The sequence below is a fragment of the Zalophus californianus genome, chromosome 17 (genome assembly GCF_009762305.2).
Source record: "Zalophus californianus isolate mZalCal1 chromosome 17, mZalCal1.pri.v2, whole genome shotgun sequence".
In the NCBI taxonomy this organism is placed as follows: domain Eukaryota; kingdom Metazoa; phylum Chordata; class Mammalia; order Carnivora; family Otariidae; genus Zalophus; species Zalophus californianus.
In genome coordinates, this window is record NC_045611.1 from 47,328,269 (window position 1) to 47,347,716 (window position 19,448).

Genomic DNA, 19,448 nt, shown 5'->3' on the forward strand with positions numbered 1-19,448 from the left:
TAGTGCCCCACCCCCACAAGTTTCACCAAGAGGAGTGGGGAGGCAGATTTCTGCAGGCGACCCCTGGGAAGGGAGGTTAAAGTTCTTCAGACCCGTTCTCATTGGTTGGAACTTGCCACCAGTCATCCCTGCTTGCAGAAGCAATATAGGAATGGAATGGATTTTTTTGGGGGGGAGGGGAAAGTTAAAGGTGTTGGGTGGGTAGGTCGGGGAAGCTGGAAGTAGGAAGAGAGGAGGGGCTCACCCAGACCTGGGAAAGGTGTCTCTGGGGAACATGGGCAGGGGACAGTAGATTATCAAAGAGGAACATGATTAGGAAGGGACCATTCTTCCCCCTTCCCCCTCCCGAACCTGCCCCTCTTCCAGGGCCCCCATCTCAGACTGGCCCCACCATAACCCCATCTCCAGGTTCTAGCTCTATGCTTCTTCCTGGATGCCTCTCCCGCTGCCCGCCCCCCCCCCATCATGGACTGTCCACTCCGCTCACACCCACTCTCTTGCCCCGCTTAAGGCCTCTGTCTTGGTACCCTGGGGCTCCAGGGCCTGCTCTTGCAGGACTTTGATCCACATTCACCCAGCAGCCAAGGGCAGCTTCATAAAATACAAACCTGACTGTGCCCCCTCCCCGCCTCTCTCCTGCTCCGCTCCGTGCACAGAACCTCAGAATAAAGCTCAAGCTTTTTACAATGATTCTGCACAGTTTAGCTTCCATGTAACAGCCTCTTGGGGCTGATCACTTCTCCCCTCCGACTTGTTTGCTCCCCAAGCTGGGTCAGGTCGTTCTGTCAGCCCTCTGGGCTTCCTCCTTCAGAGCTACAGTCACTCTGCGTTGTCACTCTCACGGGCCGGGGTGTCTTCCTCGTTGGACTGTGAGATCTGCGAAGCCAAGGTCACCCCTTATAGTCCTCACAGTCCTCACCTGGTCTCTAGCACAGGGCCAGACAAGGACATGAATGAAAACCTTCCACAGAGGCAGAGAGAGACCCTGAACCACCCAGACAAAGCCAGACAGAGGAAGTCACAGAGTTGGGTCTTCTAGAATAATTTGAAGCTCTTGGCTCAAGATTTATTTACTCCTTTCCTCTGTTCTCCATTTCCCAGAATGCTGTCCTCCCGGACAGGATCAGAGCCCTAGTCTCTAGTCGTACTGGTGGGAGGGGTAGGTGTTGTGGCCATCGTACTTATCGGTGGTAAGGCAGCTCAGCATGAAGTGGCCCAGGTCATGTTTGGAGATGACCCTGGAGGGCCCTCGTCCATCCAGGGTCACTGTGTAGGCCCCTGTCAGCGGCTGGTCTCCTGCAAGGTAAGGACACAGGGGATGGGTGAAGCCCATGTCCTTTCCCCTTCCCACAGCGTGTGACCACTCCAGGGTGCTTACAGTGTACCCAGCCCAGAGGGTATAAGAATCAATGATGTATGAAACCCTTACAAATGCAAAGGATGTCAATCTATACCCCTTACTTCATTCATTCGACAAATCCTTACTGATGGCCTATTAGGTGTCAGGTGCTGGGCACCCAACAAGGGACAAAACAGCCAAGAACCCCCTGCCCTTTGCAAGCAGACGTTCCCTGGGAGAAGGCAACAAATAAGAGAGTAAAAGAGACAATATGTTATAGGGAGAGAAATAAAGCAGGGACTAGGCTAGGAATGATTAAATAACTCAATGTTACCCATGGGCAAACTGAATCTGCAAGAAAGTCACTTCCCAGGGTTGCAAAGGGTGACTTCCCAGTGGCAAAGGCTACATTTGCTCTGGGTCCTTCCGTCTGGAGGCATACCTTGGCCATTAGGAGGGCACCTGTTGGCTGCATTATGATAATTAAAAATCTCTGACAGGGATCAACTTAACTGAGGGATCGAATGCAGCCGACCGGTACAGGGGCAACCTGGAATAGTGTGCAGTAAGAAACATACACCCCTCACCCAAGTGACATTCCTGCCAACAATGTTTCATCTGGGCCTGAGAGAAAACAAGCAGAGAAATCCAGAACGTGAGACATGAGATATTCAGAAAGACACCTGGTTTGGTTAATTTTATGAGACATTTTAAAGAAGAGAGATGGAGGATTGTTTCAGATTCAAGGTGACATAGCAACTAAACACAGCCCATGATCCTTGGTCAGATCCTGATTTTGTAGGGAGGGGACATTGAAAAAAAAAATATATATATTTTTAAGGATTTTATTTTTAAGTAACCCAGTGTGGGGCTTGAACCCACAGCCCTGAGATCAAGAGTTGCAGCTCTTCCAACTGAGCCAGGCAGGCACCCCACTATTTCTTGACAATTGAAGAAATCTGAATATTGAATATGGAATAGACACTAAATGATGTGATCGAGTTAACCTCCATTCCCTTGGTGCATTAATGGTACACTGGGCCATTCCCAAAGATTTTTCTTCTTGGGAGACACCTATCAAGGTTCTAGGAGTGGAGTGTGATGATGTCTGCACCTTACTTTCAAATGGTTCAGCCAGAAAAAAAATTTAAAAAAATATATATATATATACACACACACACACAAAGTGAAATAAGTCAAGCAGAGAAAGTCAATTATCATCTGGTTTCACTTATTTGTGGAACATGAGGAATAGCGTGGAGGACATTAGGAGAAGGAAGGGAAAACTGAAGCGGGGGAAATAGAGGGGGAGATGAACCACGAGAGACTATGGACTCTGAGAAACAAACAAGGTTTTAGAGGGGAGGGGGGTGGGGGGTGGGTATTAAGGAGGGCACGTACTGCGTGGAACACTGGTTACTATACGCAAGCAATGAATCATGGAACACTACATCACAAACTAATGATGTACTGTATGGTGACTAACATAATAAAAAAAAATAAATATATATATACACACATGCTATAAAATATATATATACACATGTATTCATATATACACATCAGAGGTATGCATGAAAGATAAAGCAAACGGCAAAATGTTAATTGAATCCAGATGAAGGGTTTATGGATATTCACAAAGCTTTAATTTCTTCAACTTTTCTGGAGGTTTCAAAATTTTTACACACATACCACCAAAAAAAGAAAAAGAAACTGAAGAAAGGTACTCTGTGTTTTTTGTTTTGGGTTTTTGTTTTTGTTTTTTTTTTAGATTTTATTTACTTATTTGAGAGAGAGAGAGCATGAGCAGAGAGGGGCAGAGGGAGAGAGAGAAACAGACTCTCCACTGAGCAGGGAGCCCAACACAGGGCTCGATCCCGGGACCCTGGGATCATGACCTGAGCTGAAGGCAGACGCTTCACTGAGCCACCCAGGCCCCCCTGCCCACCTTTTTTTTTTTTTAGAAAGGTACTTTGTGTTAAATAATTTTTAGGCATGATGTCTCTGGGCTTCACTTCAAACCCAGGAGGTCAAGATACGTACAGATGTTCTGTAATATGTGCTCTGTTCAGAGATGACAAAACCAAGGTTCAGAGGCCGCGGGCCTGAGGTCCCCACGGTGCCAGGGCTGGGATTTTCACCCAGCTCCACCCCCACAGCCTCACTGCCACCGATTCAAAGCTTAGGATTCTGGTCCCAATAGGGCCCTAAACTGAACTCAAACACTGAACCTTATTTGACCCTCTAGAAAGTGTGCAGGCCTCCTCCTGTCAGGGGCCCCAGGAGGCAGAGGGCAAAGTAGAACTGCTCAAAGCAGGGGTGACTGAGTGGCTCAGTGGGTTAAGTAAGTACCTGCCTTCAGCTCAGGTCATGATCTGGGGGTCCTGGGATCGAGCCCTGTGTCTGGTGTCCTGCTCAGCGGGGAATCTGCTTCTCCCTCTCTATTCCCCACCCCGACACCCCCGCTCATGTTCTTTCTCTCTCTCTCTACCCTCTCAAACAAATAAATAAAATCTTAAAAAAACAAAACAAACTGCTCTTTCAGTGAGCAGGCAGATATGAAGGAGATACAAGTGCCTGGCCTTTGGGCCTTTGGGCTTCTGCACCGCTGTTCCCTCATTCCAGTCCTCTCTTCCATGGACATTCATCTGCCTCCTTTCCTCCTTGCGCGAAGCCATCTCTTTAGGGAGTCTATATGAATGGCTCCCCGTTACTCCCTTCTCTGTGCTTTACAGTTTCTCCATTCCCTGCACCATACCTAACAGGAAGAGCATCTAGCTTCCTCGTCTCCCTGCCAGAAATGTGAGCCTCATGAGAGCAGACTGTGTCACCGGGCTCTATAAGGGCACACACTCCGTATGCGAGAGACGTTTGTTGAATCAATGAATGAATGTCTCCCTGTGTCTGTCTCTGTGTGTCTCTCAAGGAGAATTCTAGACCTGGGAGAAGAGGACGTAGGTGTAGTTTACTGATCCTCTCCACAACGCCCCTGGGAAGTGTGGTTCCCCTGGATTAGTTCATCCAACATTAGCTCATATTTACTGAGCATCTACTATATGCTCAGCCCTGTTCTGGGTGCTGGGAACACAGCTGTGATCAAAACACGACAAAATCCATGCCTTCAAGGAGTTGACATTCTAGTGATAGAAACCCACACTAAATAAAGGAATCGGGGCGCCTGGGTGGCTCAGTTGGTTAAGTGGCTGCCTTTGGCTCAGGTCATGATCCCAGGGTCCTGGGATTGAGCCCCGCATCGGGCTCCCTGATCGGCGGGAAACCTACTTCTCCCTCTCCTACTCCCCCTGCTTGTGTTCCCTCTCTCGCTGTCTCTCTCTCTGTGTCAAATAAATAAATAAAATCGTTAAAAAAAAAAAAAAAGAAAGGAATGATATGCTCTGTGTGGTGAAAGGTAAGTCCCCTTCCCTTGAATATGGGCTAGGCCCAGGAACTCACTAATAATAATAATAATAATAATAATAATAATAATAATAATGGTGGTTGTTTTACATTTCTAAATTTGGGGTGGTTGGTTCAACAGAGATAGCCGCAAGGGTGTTAGAAAGCAGATAAAATCAAGCAAGAGAGAGAACAGAAAGTATAAGGGGAAGGTCTGCAATTTTACACTGGCCGGGGAAGGCCTGGCAGATCTCCCCAGCAGATAGGAGGGCGCAGGCTGGTGGCGACCCTGCCGCCAGGTCCCAGCCCCACTCACCTATGTGTGGTGGCATCACGGCCACGTACTTCAGGCCCGATTCCTGCAGCACCTTGTGCATCCGGATGTGGTCATTGGTCACATCCTGCAGTCGTGGGGGCACCTTGGTCGGGTCCCACAGAAGGAAGGCTGGGGGGAGGACACAGGGCACAGTGAGCGAAAGCTTGAGGACAGACTGGCCAGGCCACACAGCCTGCTGGCCTTATGCCAGGAGAAAACCCTACAGGGGCCCTCCACGGCCTTCCAGCTGTCCCAGCCTCCTGTCTTTCTGACGGCCACACAAGGGCTGACCACTTCTCTCCCCACCTGCTCCTGTCCAGTTACCTCCTACCTGGCCCGTGGGAGCAGCCTCCTCTCTGGTCTGCCCATCTCTGTCCCCACACGCAGCCAGATGGGGCCTCTGACCCCAGAGGGTCAGAGCTCATCTGCAGCTCCGTATCACTCGGGGTGAAAGCAGAGTCCCCATCAGAGCCCACGAGGCCCCACCGCATCTGGCGCCATCAGCCCCCTGACCGCGGCGCTCAACACTCTCCCTTTCACACACTCTGCTCCAGCCACGCTCCCACCTCAGAGCCTTCGCAACTGCTGATCCCTCTGCCCTCCCTCAGGTCCCTTCCCTTCCTGGGGAGGATGGAACCCAGAGGCAAGGCATGGAGGCGGTGGAAACCAGCCATGAGCTGTGTGAACTCAGGTCAGCTGGTGGGCCTCCCTGTGCCTCCATCGCCTTGCATAAGAACAGCTACTATTAACTGAGCACCTACTATGTGCTGCTCTCAGCATAAATACTCAGAATTTGGTGAGGATTAAGTGGCATTCATCCTAAGGCACTCAGATGGTGCCTAGCAGACGGTTAAGTGCTCAGTAAATGCTGTTTGCATTAAAGGTTCCGGTTATGAACACTGTACCCTGTGTTTTGGATTATTCGAGGCAACCAGTTATTTAATGTGGCTCTCCTCAAAAATGGGGAGCTCTGTGAGGGCAGAGACCCGGTCTGTGTATGCCTGGCGCTGTCCTTTCCTGCAGGAGGCTCTCCCTGTCCCTCTCTCGGGCTGGGTCAGGTGCCACCTCGGGGCTTCTCCTGTTCTGGCCCTGATCCCTCTGTGTCCCTCCATCTTGGCCCCGACTACTCTGGCCTATCCCTGTGCAATGATGGGTCTATTCACCACTTCCCTCCCATGTACGAGACCCGTGAGTACAGAGCCCAGGGCTGTACTGGTCACCACTGCGTCCCCAGCATCACCCAGCAAGGTTCATGCATACCGTTAGTGCTCAATAAATGCACAGGAACTTGGGATGGCTCCAATGCCACCTTGCAGAAGCCCCTTGGCTGCCTGTCCAGTACCTACCCTCCACCCTTCAGCCCCATCCCTATGACCCCACCACCCACCCGAGGTGCAGGCCACGACCTTGTCCACGCCATGGGCCTTCATGGCCGCCACAATGTTCCGGGCACCCTCGGACATAACTGTGGTAGGACCTTAGAGGGGACAGAGAGTGGCTGTCACTAGCAGGCGGCGGTGGTGGCTGGGGTGGCAGGGGTGGGGCTGGGGGCGGGGGTGGCGCTGGGGGCCGAGGCCCAGGGGTGGGCCGTGGGCAGAGGGGGGGCTCAGTACTGAGGTCATTGCGGGTGCCCAGCAGCACGATGACGGCATCCTGCCCAGCCACGGTCTTGTCTACATCGGCCGCATGCAGAACGTCACCCACTACCACGTGGGCCGGCTTGGGCCCCTCTGGGGGCAGCCTGGAGGCGTCCCGCACCAGCACTGTCACCTCATAACCTGTGGGCAAAGAAAGCAGAGAGGCAGGTCAGTGGGCTTGCGGGCTGGCACCCCCAGGCTCCAGGGGCTGGGTCCTAGAGGGTGCCACGAACCCCCAAATCCACCCCCCAGGTCCCCTGCGGTGGGGCAATACCTTCATTCCAGTTTATAAACAACCTGCCTCCAATGGCCTCCCCGCCCCGTACTCCCCAGACTTCTCCACTCTCCAGCAACTAAAGGGTTAAAGCCTGGCATCACACTGGCCTATGCCCCCCATCCATGCTCCTGGAGGAAAGTGAGGTACAGAGGAAAACATGAGTTGCCCAAAGGTTGCCCAGTGCTGGGATTGGTCCCCGAGGCTTACTTCTGAAGGGCTGGGCCCGGTCTAAGTGGTCATTAAAGATTTTGAACATCATCTTGGTATGTCCCCTCCCAAAGAATTTTGAATGAGTCTGTGTCCCCACACATACACATCCATTTTAAGTTTCACAGCCAACACATTTCTTCCTTTGTTCTAAACACTGGCAAAGGATGTTAATGTTTGGGTGTATGCAAATGATGATATAAAAAAATTATTAATTGTGGTCTCTGTTATGGACTAAATGTTTATCACCGCCCCCCATCAAATTCATATGCTAAAGCCCTAACCTCCAATGTGATGGTATTTGGAGATGGGGCCTTTGGGAGGTAATTAGGTTTTGATGAGTCATGAAGGTGGGGGCCCCATGATGGGGTTAGTGTCCTTACAAGAAGAGGAAGAGGGGCACCTAGTTGGCTTGGTCAGTTAAGCATCTGACTCTTGATTTTGGCTCAGGTCGTGATCTCAGGGTCGTGGGATCGAGCCCCAAGTCGGGCTCTGCGCTCAGCATGGAGTTGACTTGAGACTTTCTCTCTCCCTCTCCCTCTGCCCCTCCCCTTCTACCCCCTCTATCTCAAATAAATAAATAAAATAAAATTTAAAAAAAAGAAGAAGAAGAGAAAGAGACCAGAGCTCTCTCTCCACCAGGTGAGGGCACAGCAAGAAGTCAGCTGTCTGCAATCCAAGAAGAGGGTCCTCACCAGAGGCCAAATCTATTGATACCTTATCTTGGACTTCTCAGTCTCCAGAACTATGAGAAATAAACATCCGTTGTTTAAGCCACCAGTCTATGGTATTTTGTTATAGCAACCCGAGCTGACTGAGACAGCCTCTAAGTATCATTCTTGGGATAAGTGAACCCGAGCTCCTTCGAGAAAGGGCTGATTGCCAGCCTGGGGCAGAGAAAGGACAAGATGAGCCTGGAATATCTTGTGCAGTTGGCTGCTAAGGTAGTGCTTAACGAATGATGCCATTCGTTATTTCGAATACAGATTTAAATGTAGATTTAAATAATGTATCTAAAGGTTTAATGTGGACAGTTGATTTTTGGCAAGTGTGCCAGGACAATTCAAGGGGGAAAGAAAAGTCTTTTCAACAAATGGTTCTGGGGCAAGTGGATATCCATCTGTAAAAAGAATGAAGTTGGATCCCTCTCCCACACCATATATGAAAATTAACTCAAAAATGATCAAAGACCTAAATGTAAGAGCTAAAACCATAAAACGTCTTAGAAAAAAACATAGGTATAAATCTTTGTGACTTTGGATTAGGCAATAGTTTCCTAGCTATGACATAAAAACACAAGCAACAAAAGAAAACATGGACACACTGACATCATCAAAATTAAAAACTTGTGTGCTTCAAGGACACTATTAAGGGGCGCCTGGGTGGCTCAGTCGTTAAGTGTCTGGCTTCGGCTCAGGTTGTGATCCCAGGGTCCTGGGATCGAGCCCCCATCGGGCTCCCTGCTCGGTGGGAAGCCTGCTTCTCCCTCTCCCACTCCCCCTGCTTGTGTTCCTGCTCTCGCTGTGTCTCTCTCTGTCAAATAAATGGAATCTTTAAAAAAAAAAAAAAGACACCATCAAGTAAGTGAAAAGATAATCCATAGAATGGGAGGAAACTTTTGTTAAGTCATACATCCGATAAGGGACTTGTATTCAGAATATATAAAGAACGCCTACAACTCAGAAATAGAAAGATAAATAACCCAATTAAAAATTGGGCAAAAAATCTGAATAGAGACTTCTCCAAGGAAGATACACAAATGGCCAATAGATATGCAAAAGGATACTCAACATCACTCGTCAACAGGGAAATGCAAATCAAAACCACCACGAGGTACAACTTGACACCCACTAGAATGGGTGATAAAAAAGACAGACATTAAATGTTGGCGCCCATGTGGAGAAATTGAAACCCTCATATACTACTGATGGGTGTGTTGAATGATGAAGCTGCTTTGGAAAACAGTCTGGTAGTTCCTCAAAAGGATAAACATGGAGTTTTCATATGACTCAAACTTTCCACTCCTAGGTATGTGACCAAGAGAAATGAAAACATATGTTCACACAAAAACTTGTACATGGAAGTCCACAGGGGCATTATTCATAATAGCCCCAAATGGAAACGATCCAATGTCCCTCAACCTCATGGATAAATAAAATGTGGTCTATCCATACAATGTACATAACAGTACCCAGCAATAGAAAAAAAGGACATATTGATACATGCTACAACACGGACACACCTTGAAAAAATGTTCTTTGCTAAGTGAAAGAAACCAGGCACAAGGAACCATATAGTGTAGGATTCCATTTATGTGAAATGGCCAGAACAGGCAAATCCGTACAAACAGAAAGTAGAGGAGTATTTGCCCCCTGGGGGAGGGGTTGAGAAGAAAAATGGGGAGGGGATGACTCCTAGGGATTTCTTTTGGGGGTGATGAAAATGTTCTAAATTAATTGGGATAATGTCTGCACAACTCTGTGATTAGGCCAAAAAGCACTAAGCTGTATACTTTAAGTGGGTGACTTATATGGGATGTGAATGAAATCTTAACAAAACAAAGCTGTTATAAAAAGTAGGAAACTAAGACAAACAAATGAAAAGTTTGGGGGAGTGCCTGGCACAGGAATGAATCATATATGGGTGCTGGCTGTTACTACTCTTTTTAATCGTCTCAGAATGTTATTTCCTGGGGGCCTGGGTGGCTCAGTTAGTTAAGAGTCTACCTTCAGCTCAGGTCATGATCCCAGGGTGCTGGGATCGAGCCCCACATCGGGCTCCCTGCTCAGTGGGGAGCCTGCTTCTCCCTCTCCCTCTGCTGCTCCCCTGTTTGCACTCTCTCTCTCCCTCTCTGTCAAAGAAATAGATAAAATCTTAAAAAAAAAAAAAAAAAAAAAGACTGTTATTTCCTGTCCTGCTTTAGGCCTCCCTGGGCTCCTGGCCCCTGTGTCAGCCCCTCCCATCCATATTCATGTGGCAGCCAGACAGAGCTTTCCACAGTTATATTGGAGTGCCCTCCTGTTCATAACCCTCCCCTCAGTGCCCTGAGATGAAGTCTATGCTCCTCACGACAGCCTTCCAGTCCCTTGGGGTCTGGCCTCTCCACCTCTCCAGGCTGTGCTGGAACCACTACCCTCTTCACCCACTGCACCTCTTTCAGTTCATCAAATGCATCATGTCGTTTCCTGCCCCCTGGCCTTTGCACGTGCTGCACCCTCTGCCAGGAGCACCCTTTATCCTTTCCCCGGGCCCCCAGGTACTTGGGTGTCCTCTGTCACGGTCCTACTGACACTGCCCTGGAATATATCAGTGGCCCTGCAGGTCTGGGGACATTGTCATATTCGCCACCGTCTCCCTGGTGTTTTATAAACACAAAAGCGCAGGCTTTACTGCTCCATGGACCTGGCTGCCAGCTGTGCCACTTACTGGCTGAGGAACCACAGGAAACACCTTCCCTAATTGGACCCCAGTCTCCTCTCTAGCGTGAAAACGATAAATCCCAGTGTCCCCATCCTGTGTGACCACCTTTCTTCAGGGAATGACACAAAACCTGTGTTGTACTCTCACACATCATGGAGCAGCGGGGGCTTCCAGGGTGCCAATGTGGGCATTGGTTAACTACCAATGGTTAAAACGGACCCTAGTAAATTCTGGGTATTCCAGGGGAGAAACATGTCCTCCTGGAGAGTGAGAGCTTCGACACAGGCTCAGTACAAGGGTGCCCATTAGTGTTCTATTTTTGCTGATTAGTGACATATATTGAGAACCTCTTATAGGCCAAGTGCTGTGCTAAGTTCTTTCTACAGACGAATGGTATTTTTTTTCCAAAAAATTTTTTTTAACACAACCCACATTTAAATGTAAATTTCAATAGCCACATGTGACTAGTAGGCTACCATACCAAACAGTAGTGTTTTAGAACTCACAGATTTTTACCTTTGGAAAAAAGAGCATTTGGAAGGTACTTCCAAACTTCTTCTGTGTTTTTTTTTTTTTTTTACAAATTCCTTACTTTATATTTTTCTCTTAATTTTTTATTTTGTTTTTTTTAAAGATTTTATTTATTTATTTGAGAGACAGAGAATGAGAGAGAGAGAGAGCACATGAGAGGAGGGAGGGTCAGAGGGAGAAGCAGACTCCCTGCTGAGCAGGGAGCCCGATGCGGGACTCGATCCTGGAACTCCAGGATCATGACCTGAGCCGAAGGCAGTCGCTTAACCAACTGAGCCACCCAGGCGCCCTTAATTTTTTATTTTGAAAAAAATTCAGACATCTAGGAAAGTTGCAAGACCGCAATTCTCATGCTTGCTTTTGCTTTATCTTTCTGTGTGTGTATATATAACATATAACATACATAATTATAGATGTGTGTATATAAATACATTTATACATATATAATTTTTTTCCTATTTGAGAGTAAGTTGCAGAGATCATGCCCTTTTTAAGTTTTTTTTATCTCAACCCTCAGTACAAAATGGATTTCAAAGCCTAACCCAGTATATACAAATCCGCACATATATAACTGAAAGAAGGTTCATTAAACCAATATACAATATGCGATACAGTCTTACACCTTTATGACCAATTAAGTATATTTCAAAACTCACTATCACCCACAGTTTGAAAAGCACCAGATTGCAACAACCATGCCCATTTTGAAGATGGAGAAATTGAGGCAATTTTAGACAACTAAGCCAGGATCACACGGCCGAGTTCGCTTAGCCTAGAGAAGGCCCACTGAGCACCAACTATATACCAGATACAATTCTGCACATTTTCCATATATTATCTCATTTAATCATTGCAAGCACCCCAGAGCAAGCGCTACTAGTTTTATTCCCACTTTGCAGGTATCTAGGCACACTGATGACAAGGCATTTGACCATGTTGGTGGTAAGTGGCAGAGCTGGGATTTGAATGTGGGCAGGCCAGCACCAGCCTATAGAATCACCGAGGTAAATAAAATCCCAGCTCAATCAAGCTCTTCTTTTTCTGATGGGGAGAGTGAGGCTCAGGGGCTCACTGTGGCTCTGGAGAAGGCAGAGCCTCCCCTAGGCCTCAGCTCTCAATTCCCTGGGGTGCAGTCCCAACTGTGACCAGCAGGGTGGACAAGCCCAGTTCAGTGGAATTCAGGATTAAGGGTAAGGTAGTCACATGGGAATCCAGATCCTCATGGTGACTCAGCACCTCTCAACTTCTCCCTCTTCCTTCCTCCCCCAGAAATGCTTATCCGCAAATTTCTTCCCCCCCCCCACCCCACAAATCAAGATCCTCACTAGGTCTTCTTGGAGAAGGGGTGAGCAGTGGGCCTGATGAGGAACTGTCAGGCAGAGTCTGCGGAGGGTGGGCTGGGCTACAGGGTATCAGAGAGTGGAATCCTAGCAGCCTCCACCCCTATGGGGCACCCAGATAGTCAATATCGTCAGAGGCACTGAGGCCAGCAAGGGTGGGGTCCTATATCTGGAAGTCCCAGGCCCCGCTGGGGGTTGGTGAAGTCTAGATGGTGGAAACAGGGAGGATGCGGGATGCTTACCCCTTTCTTGAGGCAATTGCGAATTTCCAGCTCTCACCCACTTTCCCACGACCAGCGCCCAAGCCTTCACCTATGTCTCCGCTATCCTCTTTCCATTAGGTGCTCACAGCAACAGGCCCCCCAGCCTTCTCGACTTCCAGCCTTGCCGCCCAGGCCAGGAGCCGGTGGACTTTCGGCAGTTAAGAGCACAGGCTGGGTTCAAATCCCAGCACCACCACTTTCAGCTGTCTGATATTGGGCAAGTCACTCTCTGGGCCTCAGTTTTCTCTTCTGTCAAGTGAGGTGATACTAGTTCTTACCGCACATGAAGAGCTGTAGGTGCTGGGAGGCAAGCCGCTGCCTGGCTGAGTAAGCCCTCGCTACGTGCGCTAACCACCACCACAACTACAGTAACAACGTTTCATAAGAGCACTGTATGTATTTCATAAGAGCAACCTGTCACTGGAGTCCCCCTTGCCTCCCAGGACCAATTCCTAGTCCTTGGACTCACATAAAATTGGACCTCACAGCGTCCCCCACTTCTGTCCCCGTCGCCACCTGCTTTGCCCCTAGGTCACAAACCAAAGCACTGATGGCCCAACCAGCCTCCCCCGGGTCCCAGGAGGCCCCTTCCTAATGTGCTGCATGTGCACCCCGTGACATCCCCCGCCCACCCCAGCTCATGCCTGCTTGCACCGCCTGCGCCAGGGTGGTGAGCCCGGTCCTGCCCGTGGCGCCGAAGATGGCAATCTTCTTGACGGCCATTCTGCGGAGTCGTGGGGGTGCGAGGCCACGGAGTTGCACGACGCGCGGGAACCGACTGGCTGGCTGCTGGGCCGCCCTCTCCGTCCTTCTCCGGTGGGAGGGACGGGGCGGGGCAGGCACGAAAGGCCACGCCTCAGCCTGCCTCTGGGCCCAACAGGCCACGCCTCTAGCTAGGAAGAATGCGGTGGGCGGGACAGTAGGCGGCACGCCCCTCTGCCTGCCGCCCAGCACCGCCCCCTCCGCCTGCCACTTAGACTGGGAGGCGTGGCCTATATGGCCAACTGGGAGGAGCGTGGGTGGACCCGCTTCCCCGCCCCTGCGCTCTAGCAGGGGGCGGGGAGAAACGCGGGCCACGCCCACCGACCTCTTTTGGCTCACGCCCCCTCTCCTAGTGCCTGACGCTGACCTGCGATTCACACTGTACCCCAAGGCCTTCTGGAAGCTACGAGGGAAGAAAGTGAGGGAGGGTGTGACACTGTGTGTGTATATGTGCCCGTGTGACTCTGTGGGACTGTGTGAGTAACCCCAAGGGAGAGCAAGATTGTGGATGACACCATGTGCCATCCCCTGTGTGTAGCGCTATGTTGCAGTAGGGGACTGCGTGTGACACCACGTGTGGCAAGCATTGATGCTGTTCTTTCGTGACCTTGTGGTGCCACTGTGGATGGATGACACTGTGTCCATCTGTGATGCTGTATGCATCCATGAAGCTGGGGGATATGGTGTGGGACATGTGTGAGATGTGTTTTATGGGAGTGTGTGACTGTTAGACAGTGACAGTGTAGGACACCCCACGTGTCATGTAAGGATGTGTGACTGTGACCCTATTTGAGTGTGTGGCTGTGGGTGTTAGCTATTTGTGACCTCTTGTGACTGTATGATGTATGAGTGTGTGACAGTGCAGGATGTGTGACACGTGAGTGTGTGACTGGTGTGACAAGCTTGAGCGTGTAAAAAAGTGTGTGACACTGTGTGATTGTGAAGCTGTGTGTGACCTGTGAGTGTATGACACTCCTTGTGACCCCACGGGAGTGTGCGACAGTGTATGACATACATACACTGTGTGCGTGACACAGCGTGGGTGGTGGTGGCACTATTCAAGTGTGTCACTATGTGTGAGGCTGTCGGGCACTATGCCAGTGTGGGACCCCATGTGAGCGTGTGACTGCGTCTGAGTTTGAGTGTTTGACTCTGTGTGACCCCGTGGGGGGGGTGATACTGTGTGAGTGTGTGGCTGTGGGTCATGTTTGCGAAGCTGTATGTGACCCTGTGTGTGTGTGTGTGCCAGTGTGGGAGTATGTGACCCCGTGAAGGATGCGTGGCTGTGTGTGACGCTACCTCTGGCCCCGTGAGTGCTGTGGCTCGGTGTGTGACCGCGCGTGGGCCAGCGCTGCAGGCGGCCGAGGCGGCGGGGGACGGTGGGCGGGAGGGGGTCCCGGGGGCGCGCCGAGCGCGGCGGCCGCGCGAGCGGGGGAGGCGCGGCGGCGGCGGCGGCGGCGGCGGCGGCGGCGGCGCATGCGGATCTGGTCGAGCGGCGGGGCCGGCGGGGCCCAGCGGAGCCGGGCCGGGCCGGGCCGGGCCCCCGAACGCCGACAGGGAGGGCGGTCGGGCGCCGCGAGCAGCGGGGACAGCGGCACCGGCGGCCGCGGGCCCAGGTGAGCGGCGTGGGGTGAGAGCCCCTCCCTGCAGCATCTCCCCACCTGCCCGAGCATCCCTCCCCCGCGTGCTGTGGGCATGGCCTGAGCCCCTAGGGTCTCCCGGGCTGGAGGAGGGGAAGGGTCCAGGGCGGAAGGAGCCCCCACCCCTCAGCCCAGCCAGCCTCGCGCCGTGCGTGGGTCTTCCACCCAGGCCTTGTCCTTCCCGGGCCCCCTCCTTGCGAGCAGTGACTAGACTGCAGGGACAGAGAGGTGCGGCCTTGGAAGGGTTAAAGCATCGATTCCCACCCCCAGCCTCGAGCCTTTGCTGGGGCCGCAGGACACCTCTCTCCACCTCCCCCATCTCCTTCTCCTCCCTTCCTTTTCTCCATTCAGTCGCGTAATGGCCAGTGCCCTTCCGCGGGCTGACGCTCACCAAGTGCTAAGTGCCTCCCCATCCCCAAGTATCCTCCACTGAGGAAACAGTTATGATCAGCATTTAACAGGGAGGGAAACTGAGGCAGAGAGGCCAAGTTAAAGATGGGTTAAAGACACAGCGGGAATAAAGCAGGGCTTGAACTCATGTCTGTCTGACTTGAGCACAGGCACTTTGATTTGCTACGATATGTGACCAGAGGATGAATAATAATAGCAAGGACCATGTATCAAGGGCTTGCATGTACTAGATACCATGTTCCCTGCATTATTAACTGATTTCATCCACAAACATCCCTAGGAAATGGGCACTGTTATCATTACCATTTTACAGATGAACAAACTGAGGCCTAGAGAGAGGAAGTGACTGGCCAAGGTCACACAGGTGGTAAGTAGCCATATGCCCACTTAGAGCTCTCCGTGGAAGGAGAGAAGAATAACAGTGAATTTTGGAGTGTCCACCAAAAGGGCAGTCTCCACTACACTGACCAAGACCTGGACCCTGCTTTCCTACAATCTGGTGGGTTGTCAACTGTCTGAGTCTTTGAGAAGGACATTGATCTCCCCGCAGTTCCCTCCTTTCTTAGTTTTGGAATCAGGGGGCCGGGAGGGAGGAGGAGACGCATCTGATGTCTCTCACCCCCTTAAATTTCATATTTGCAATCTGGCAGTGTTCTAGAGCCTAGCTCTGGATCAGACAACACGTCAGCTAGCTGTTACCACAATAATGCTACGTAAGGAACCACCCCCAAACTCAGTGTCTTAAAAACACTGAGCGTTTATTTAACCATCAAGTCTGAGGTCAGTGATTTAGGCTGGGCTCAGCTGGGCAGTTTTTGTGGTCTCGACTGGGTTTATTCACATGTTGGGATGTGGGGTTGGGAGCGGTGTTAGCTGATGTAGTTGGCCTTGGCTTCAGTGACTGCGGCCTTAGACGGGGACTATGCTGACAATGTTTTCCTCACCCTCACAATCAAGCACAAGCGAAAACATGCAAAGTCTCTTGAGTTTTAGGCTCAAAATTCACCAGCACTTCCACCTACTTCTGTTAGTCAGAGCTCGTCATGGGGCCAAACCCAGAGTCAGGGTTGCAAGGGGACACTCTTCCAATTTTCCCATCCCTACAGTAGAAGAACGGTCAAGAGTTACATGGCAAAGGATGCGGTTATAAGGGTGAAGAATTGGGGCTGTTTAATGCAATCATTTGATCACAGTACCTGCATTTGAACTCTGGCTACCCACTAGCTTTGTGACCTTGGGCCTCAGTTTCCTCCTCTGTAAAATAGGCCAAATACTAGCCTATCTTTAGGGAATTAAATTTGTGGGAATTAAATAAGATAACACCTATGGAAGTCCCGAGGGCAGCACAAATACTCAAGAAATGTTATTTCTTGTTCTTACTGCATTGTAGAGTTCTCCTGCTAACAGTGTCATCATTCTAACAATAATACAGGGACAGTTTGCCCAGCCCCTACCCTCTGCCAGGTGCTAAGCTGGGTGCTTCACCAACAGCCCTATGAAGTGGCCAGGACGAACATGACTTGTCAGTAGTAGTCTGTGCACTTGAAAGACAGGGAAACTGCGGGTAAGGGAGTCGACAGGACTCACAGCCTGTCCACTGTTAGAAGCGGGACCTCTGAGCTCAGGCCCTGTTTCTAGCCTAATGTGCCTCTGCTTCTCCCCAGGCCTCACCTTCCCCAATGGCGCAGGTACCGGGGGAAGTAGACAACATGGAGGGCCTACCGGCCCCTAACAACAACAATCCCACAACCCGCTGGGAGAGTCCTGATCGGGCCTGGGAACGTGAGCAGCCAGCAGCCTCCACTGCAGCCGCCTCCCTCTTTGAGTGCTCCCGGATCAAGGCCTTGGCAGGTACCTGGAGGAAGGTTGGGGTGGGAGGGGGAAGGGAGGAGGCTGCTGGGGTGGTGTCTGTGTACCTCCGCATTCCAGAACCTTGGTAGCCTGGAGGATGGGAAAGAGACTCACAGACACTTTGCAGGTGAAGCTATAGACCAGCACCGTCCAGTGGAATGTTCCACAGTGACGGGAAAACATTCTCTCTCTGGGATGTCCAATATACTAACCACTAACTACTAGTACTTCCGGCTGTAAGCGCTTGCAATGTGGCCGGTGCTTCTTGAGGGACCGAATTTTTAATTGTATTTCGTTTTAATTAATTTAAATGTAAATAGCCACATGTGGCTGGTGGATACTGGATGGGGCAGTGCTGCCTTAGAACCTTAGAAATGTAGAGTTTCAGAAATGTGGGATTTTATAAGCATATTTTCTTAGAACTGCAAGACACTGAAATATTGGATTTTTGGGCCTTGGAATGTCATGCTCAGAGATTCTTCAAACTTGAGGCCTTTAGAAATGACACTCTTAGAACATAGAACTTTATAAGCACAGACCTTAGAAATTTTAATCATTGATTTCCCCCACCCTCCGCCAGGATCTTAGACCCTTAGAAACCTAAACTCTAATACACATAGATCCTTGGGGCTTTATAACCCTAAACCTTTAGAATTTCAGATTAGAATTGTAGATCCTGAGAATTTTGAGATAGAATGACTACACCTTCCAGCTTTTAGCACTGAAACCCTCAGTCTGGGGCCAACCAGGATGGTGAGCAACCCAACTTTCATGTTTTAGAACAATATAAGCAAAGACGAGAGGGCTGTAGAACTTCAGAAGCATTTGATCATCAGCATTAAAACTATGAGCAAAGGGGCGTCTGGGTGGCCCAGTTGGTTAAGCTTCTGACTCTTGATTTCAGTTCAGGTCACGATCTCAGGGTCATGGGATCAAGCCCTGCCTCAGGCTTCTGCGCTCAGTGTGGAGTCAGCTTGGAATTGTCTCCCTCTACTCCTCCCCCCACCACCATTCGCACTCTCTCTCTCAAATAAATAAGTTTTATGGGGCGCCTGGGTGGCCCAGTCGGTAAGCGTCTGCCTTCAGCTCAGATCATGATCCTGGGGTCCTGGGATCAAGCCCCGCACTGGGCTCCAGCCCCCGCATTGGGCTCCTTGCTCAGCGGGGAGCCTGCTTCTCCCTCTGCCTGCCACTTCCCCTGCTTGTGCTCTCTTTCTCTCTCTGACAAATAAATAAATAAAATCTTTAAAAATAAATAAAATAAAATAAAAAACTTAAGAAAAAAACAACCATGAGCAAAGAGCCTGAGAACCTTCAGAGACAGGTAACTTCATAATCATTAACTTTAAGCCTTTAAAACATTAGACCCTTGGGACCTTTATTATCTTGGGAATGTGGAATGTTAGAAACATAAACTATAGATTGTAGTAATCATGAAATCTTAAAACCCTAAGGTCGGAATCAGTTCCCTGAGAATCTCAAGAATTTTAGTAACTCAACATTTGACAATCATGGGACCTTTGCTACTAAGAGTCTTGGAACTTCATAATTGTAGGATGTTGAACAGTGGTGTCCAACCCAAGGGCCTCTGGGAAGCAGGTGACATGAAGAAAAGAGTAGACTGGGGACCATGGTCAGCTGGAAAGCAGCACCCTGGTCACCAGCTCCAGCCATGGGGAAATGTGGGCCTCAAATTGCTAGCAGTGATGTTTATCCTCAATTTCCCAATTTAAAAAAAAATCTGTATGTGCCACAAAGTATGAACCAATATTAACTCCCAGACTGCCGGCTTCCTCTGATTGAGAAACTACAGCGGTATAAAAATATACTCTTGGAAACTTAAAATCATACTTTCAGACTCTTCAAGCCTTAAAACCTTGGGATCACATCAACTTAGAATTCTAGAATTTATCCACAAAATATTTATTCAGTGCCTGCCCTGTGCCTGCCCTGTGCTGGACAATATGAGGGACATAAGGGTGACTGAGCCAGCCCACGGGGCTCCCAGGCCACTGGGAGAGTTAGATCCAGCCAGAGACTGATGACCCCGAGTGGTCA

The 19,448-nt window shown here is 50.0% G+C and overlaps 2 protein-coding genes across 6 annotated transcripts in view; one reads left to right on the forward strand and one right to left on the reverse strand.

Moving 5' to 3' along the window:
• Nucleotides 1-1,031: 1,031 nt before the first annotated feature.
• On the reverse strand, nucleotides 1,032-13,540 carry BLVRB (biliverdin reductase B). Its single transcript, XM_027619510.1, has 5 exons — nucleotides 13,371-13,540; nucleotides 6,665-6,829; nucleotides 6,439-6,528; nucleotides 5,052-5,180; nucleotides 1,032-1,296 (listed from the first exon to the last, which is right to left on the reverse strand). The coding sequence occupies exons 1-5, from the start codon at nucleotides 13,447-13,449 to the stop codon at nucleotides 1,139-1,141; spliced, it is 621 nt and encodes a 206-aa protein (XP_027475311.1). The 5' UTR covers nucleotides 13,450-13,540; the 3' UTR covers nucleotides 1,032-1,138.
• A 1,448-nt stretch (nucleotides 13,541-14,988) lies between these two features.
• SPTBN4 (spectrin beta, non-erythrocytic 4) overlaps nucleotides 14,989-19,448 on the forward strand; it is a 72,447-nt gene continuing 67,987 nt past the window's right edge. For 4 of the 5 annotated variants that reach the window (XR_003524202.1, XM_027619091.1, XM_027619093.1 and 1 more), the window contains exon 1: nucleotides 17,219-17,390. Coding sequence is in view for 4 of the 5 variants with exons in the window: in XM_027619091.1 (XP_027474892.1) it covers nucleotides 17,219-17,390 (172 nt within the window). In the remaining variant the exon portion in view is untranslated. Of the gene's footprint in view, nucleotides 15,105-17,203; nucleotides 17,391-19,448 lie in introns of those variants that run through there. The other variant, XM_027619090.1, reaches the window with a different exon arrangement.

What these genes read in the sequence shown, in the direction of transcription:
- BLVRB (XM_027619510.1), bottom strand. Translation starts at nt 13,449, where the DNA reads ATGGCCGTCAAGAAGATTGCCATCTTCGGCGCCACGGGCAGGACCGGG. An exon ending in GGCGCAGGCGGTGCAAGCAG is followed by an intron (nt 6,830 to 13,370) that starts GCATGAGCTGGG and finishes CTTTGCCCACAG; the next exon opens with GTTATGAGGTGACAGTGCTG. An exon ending in GGTCGTGGCCTGCACCTCGG is followed by an intron (nt 5,181 to 6,438) that starts GTGGGTGGTGGG and finishes TCCTCCCCCCAG; the next exon opens with CCTTCCTTCTGTGGGACCCG.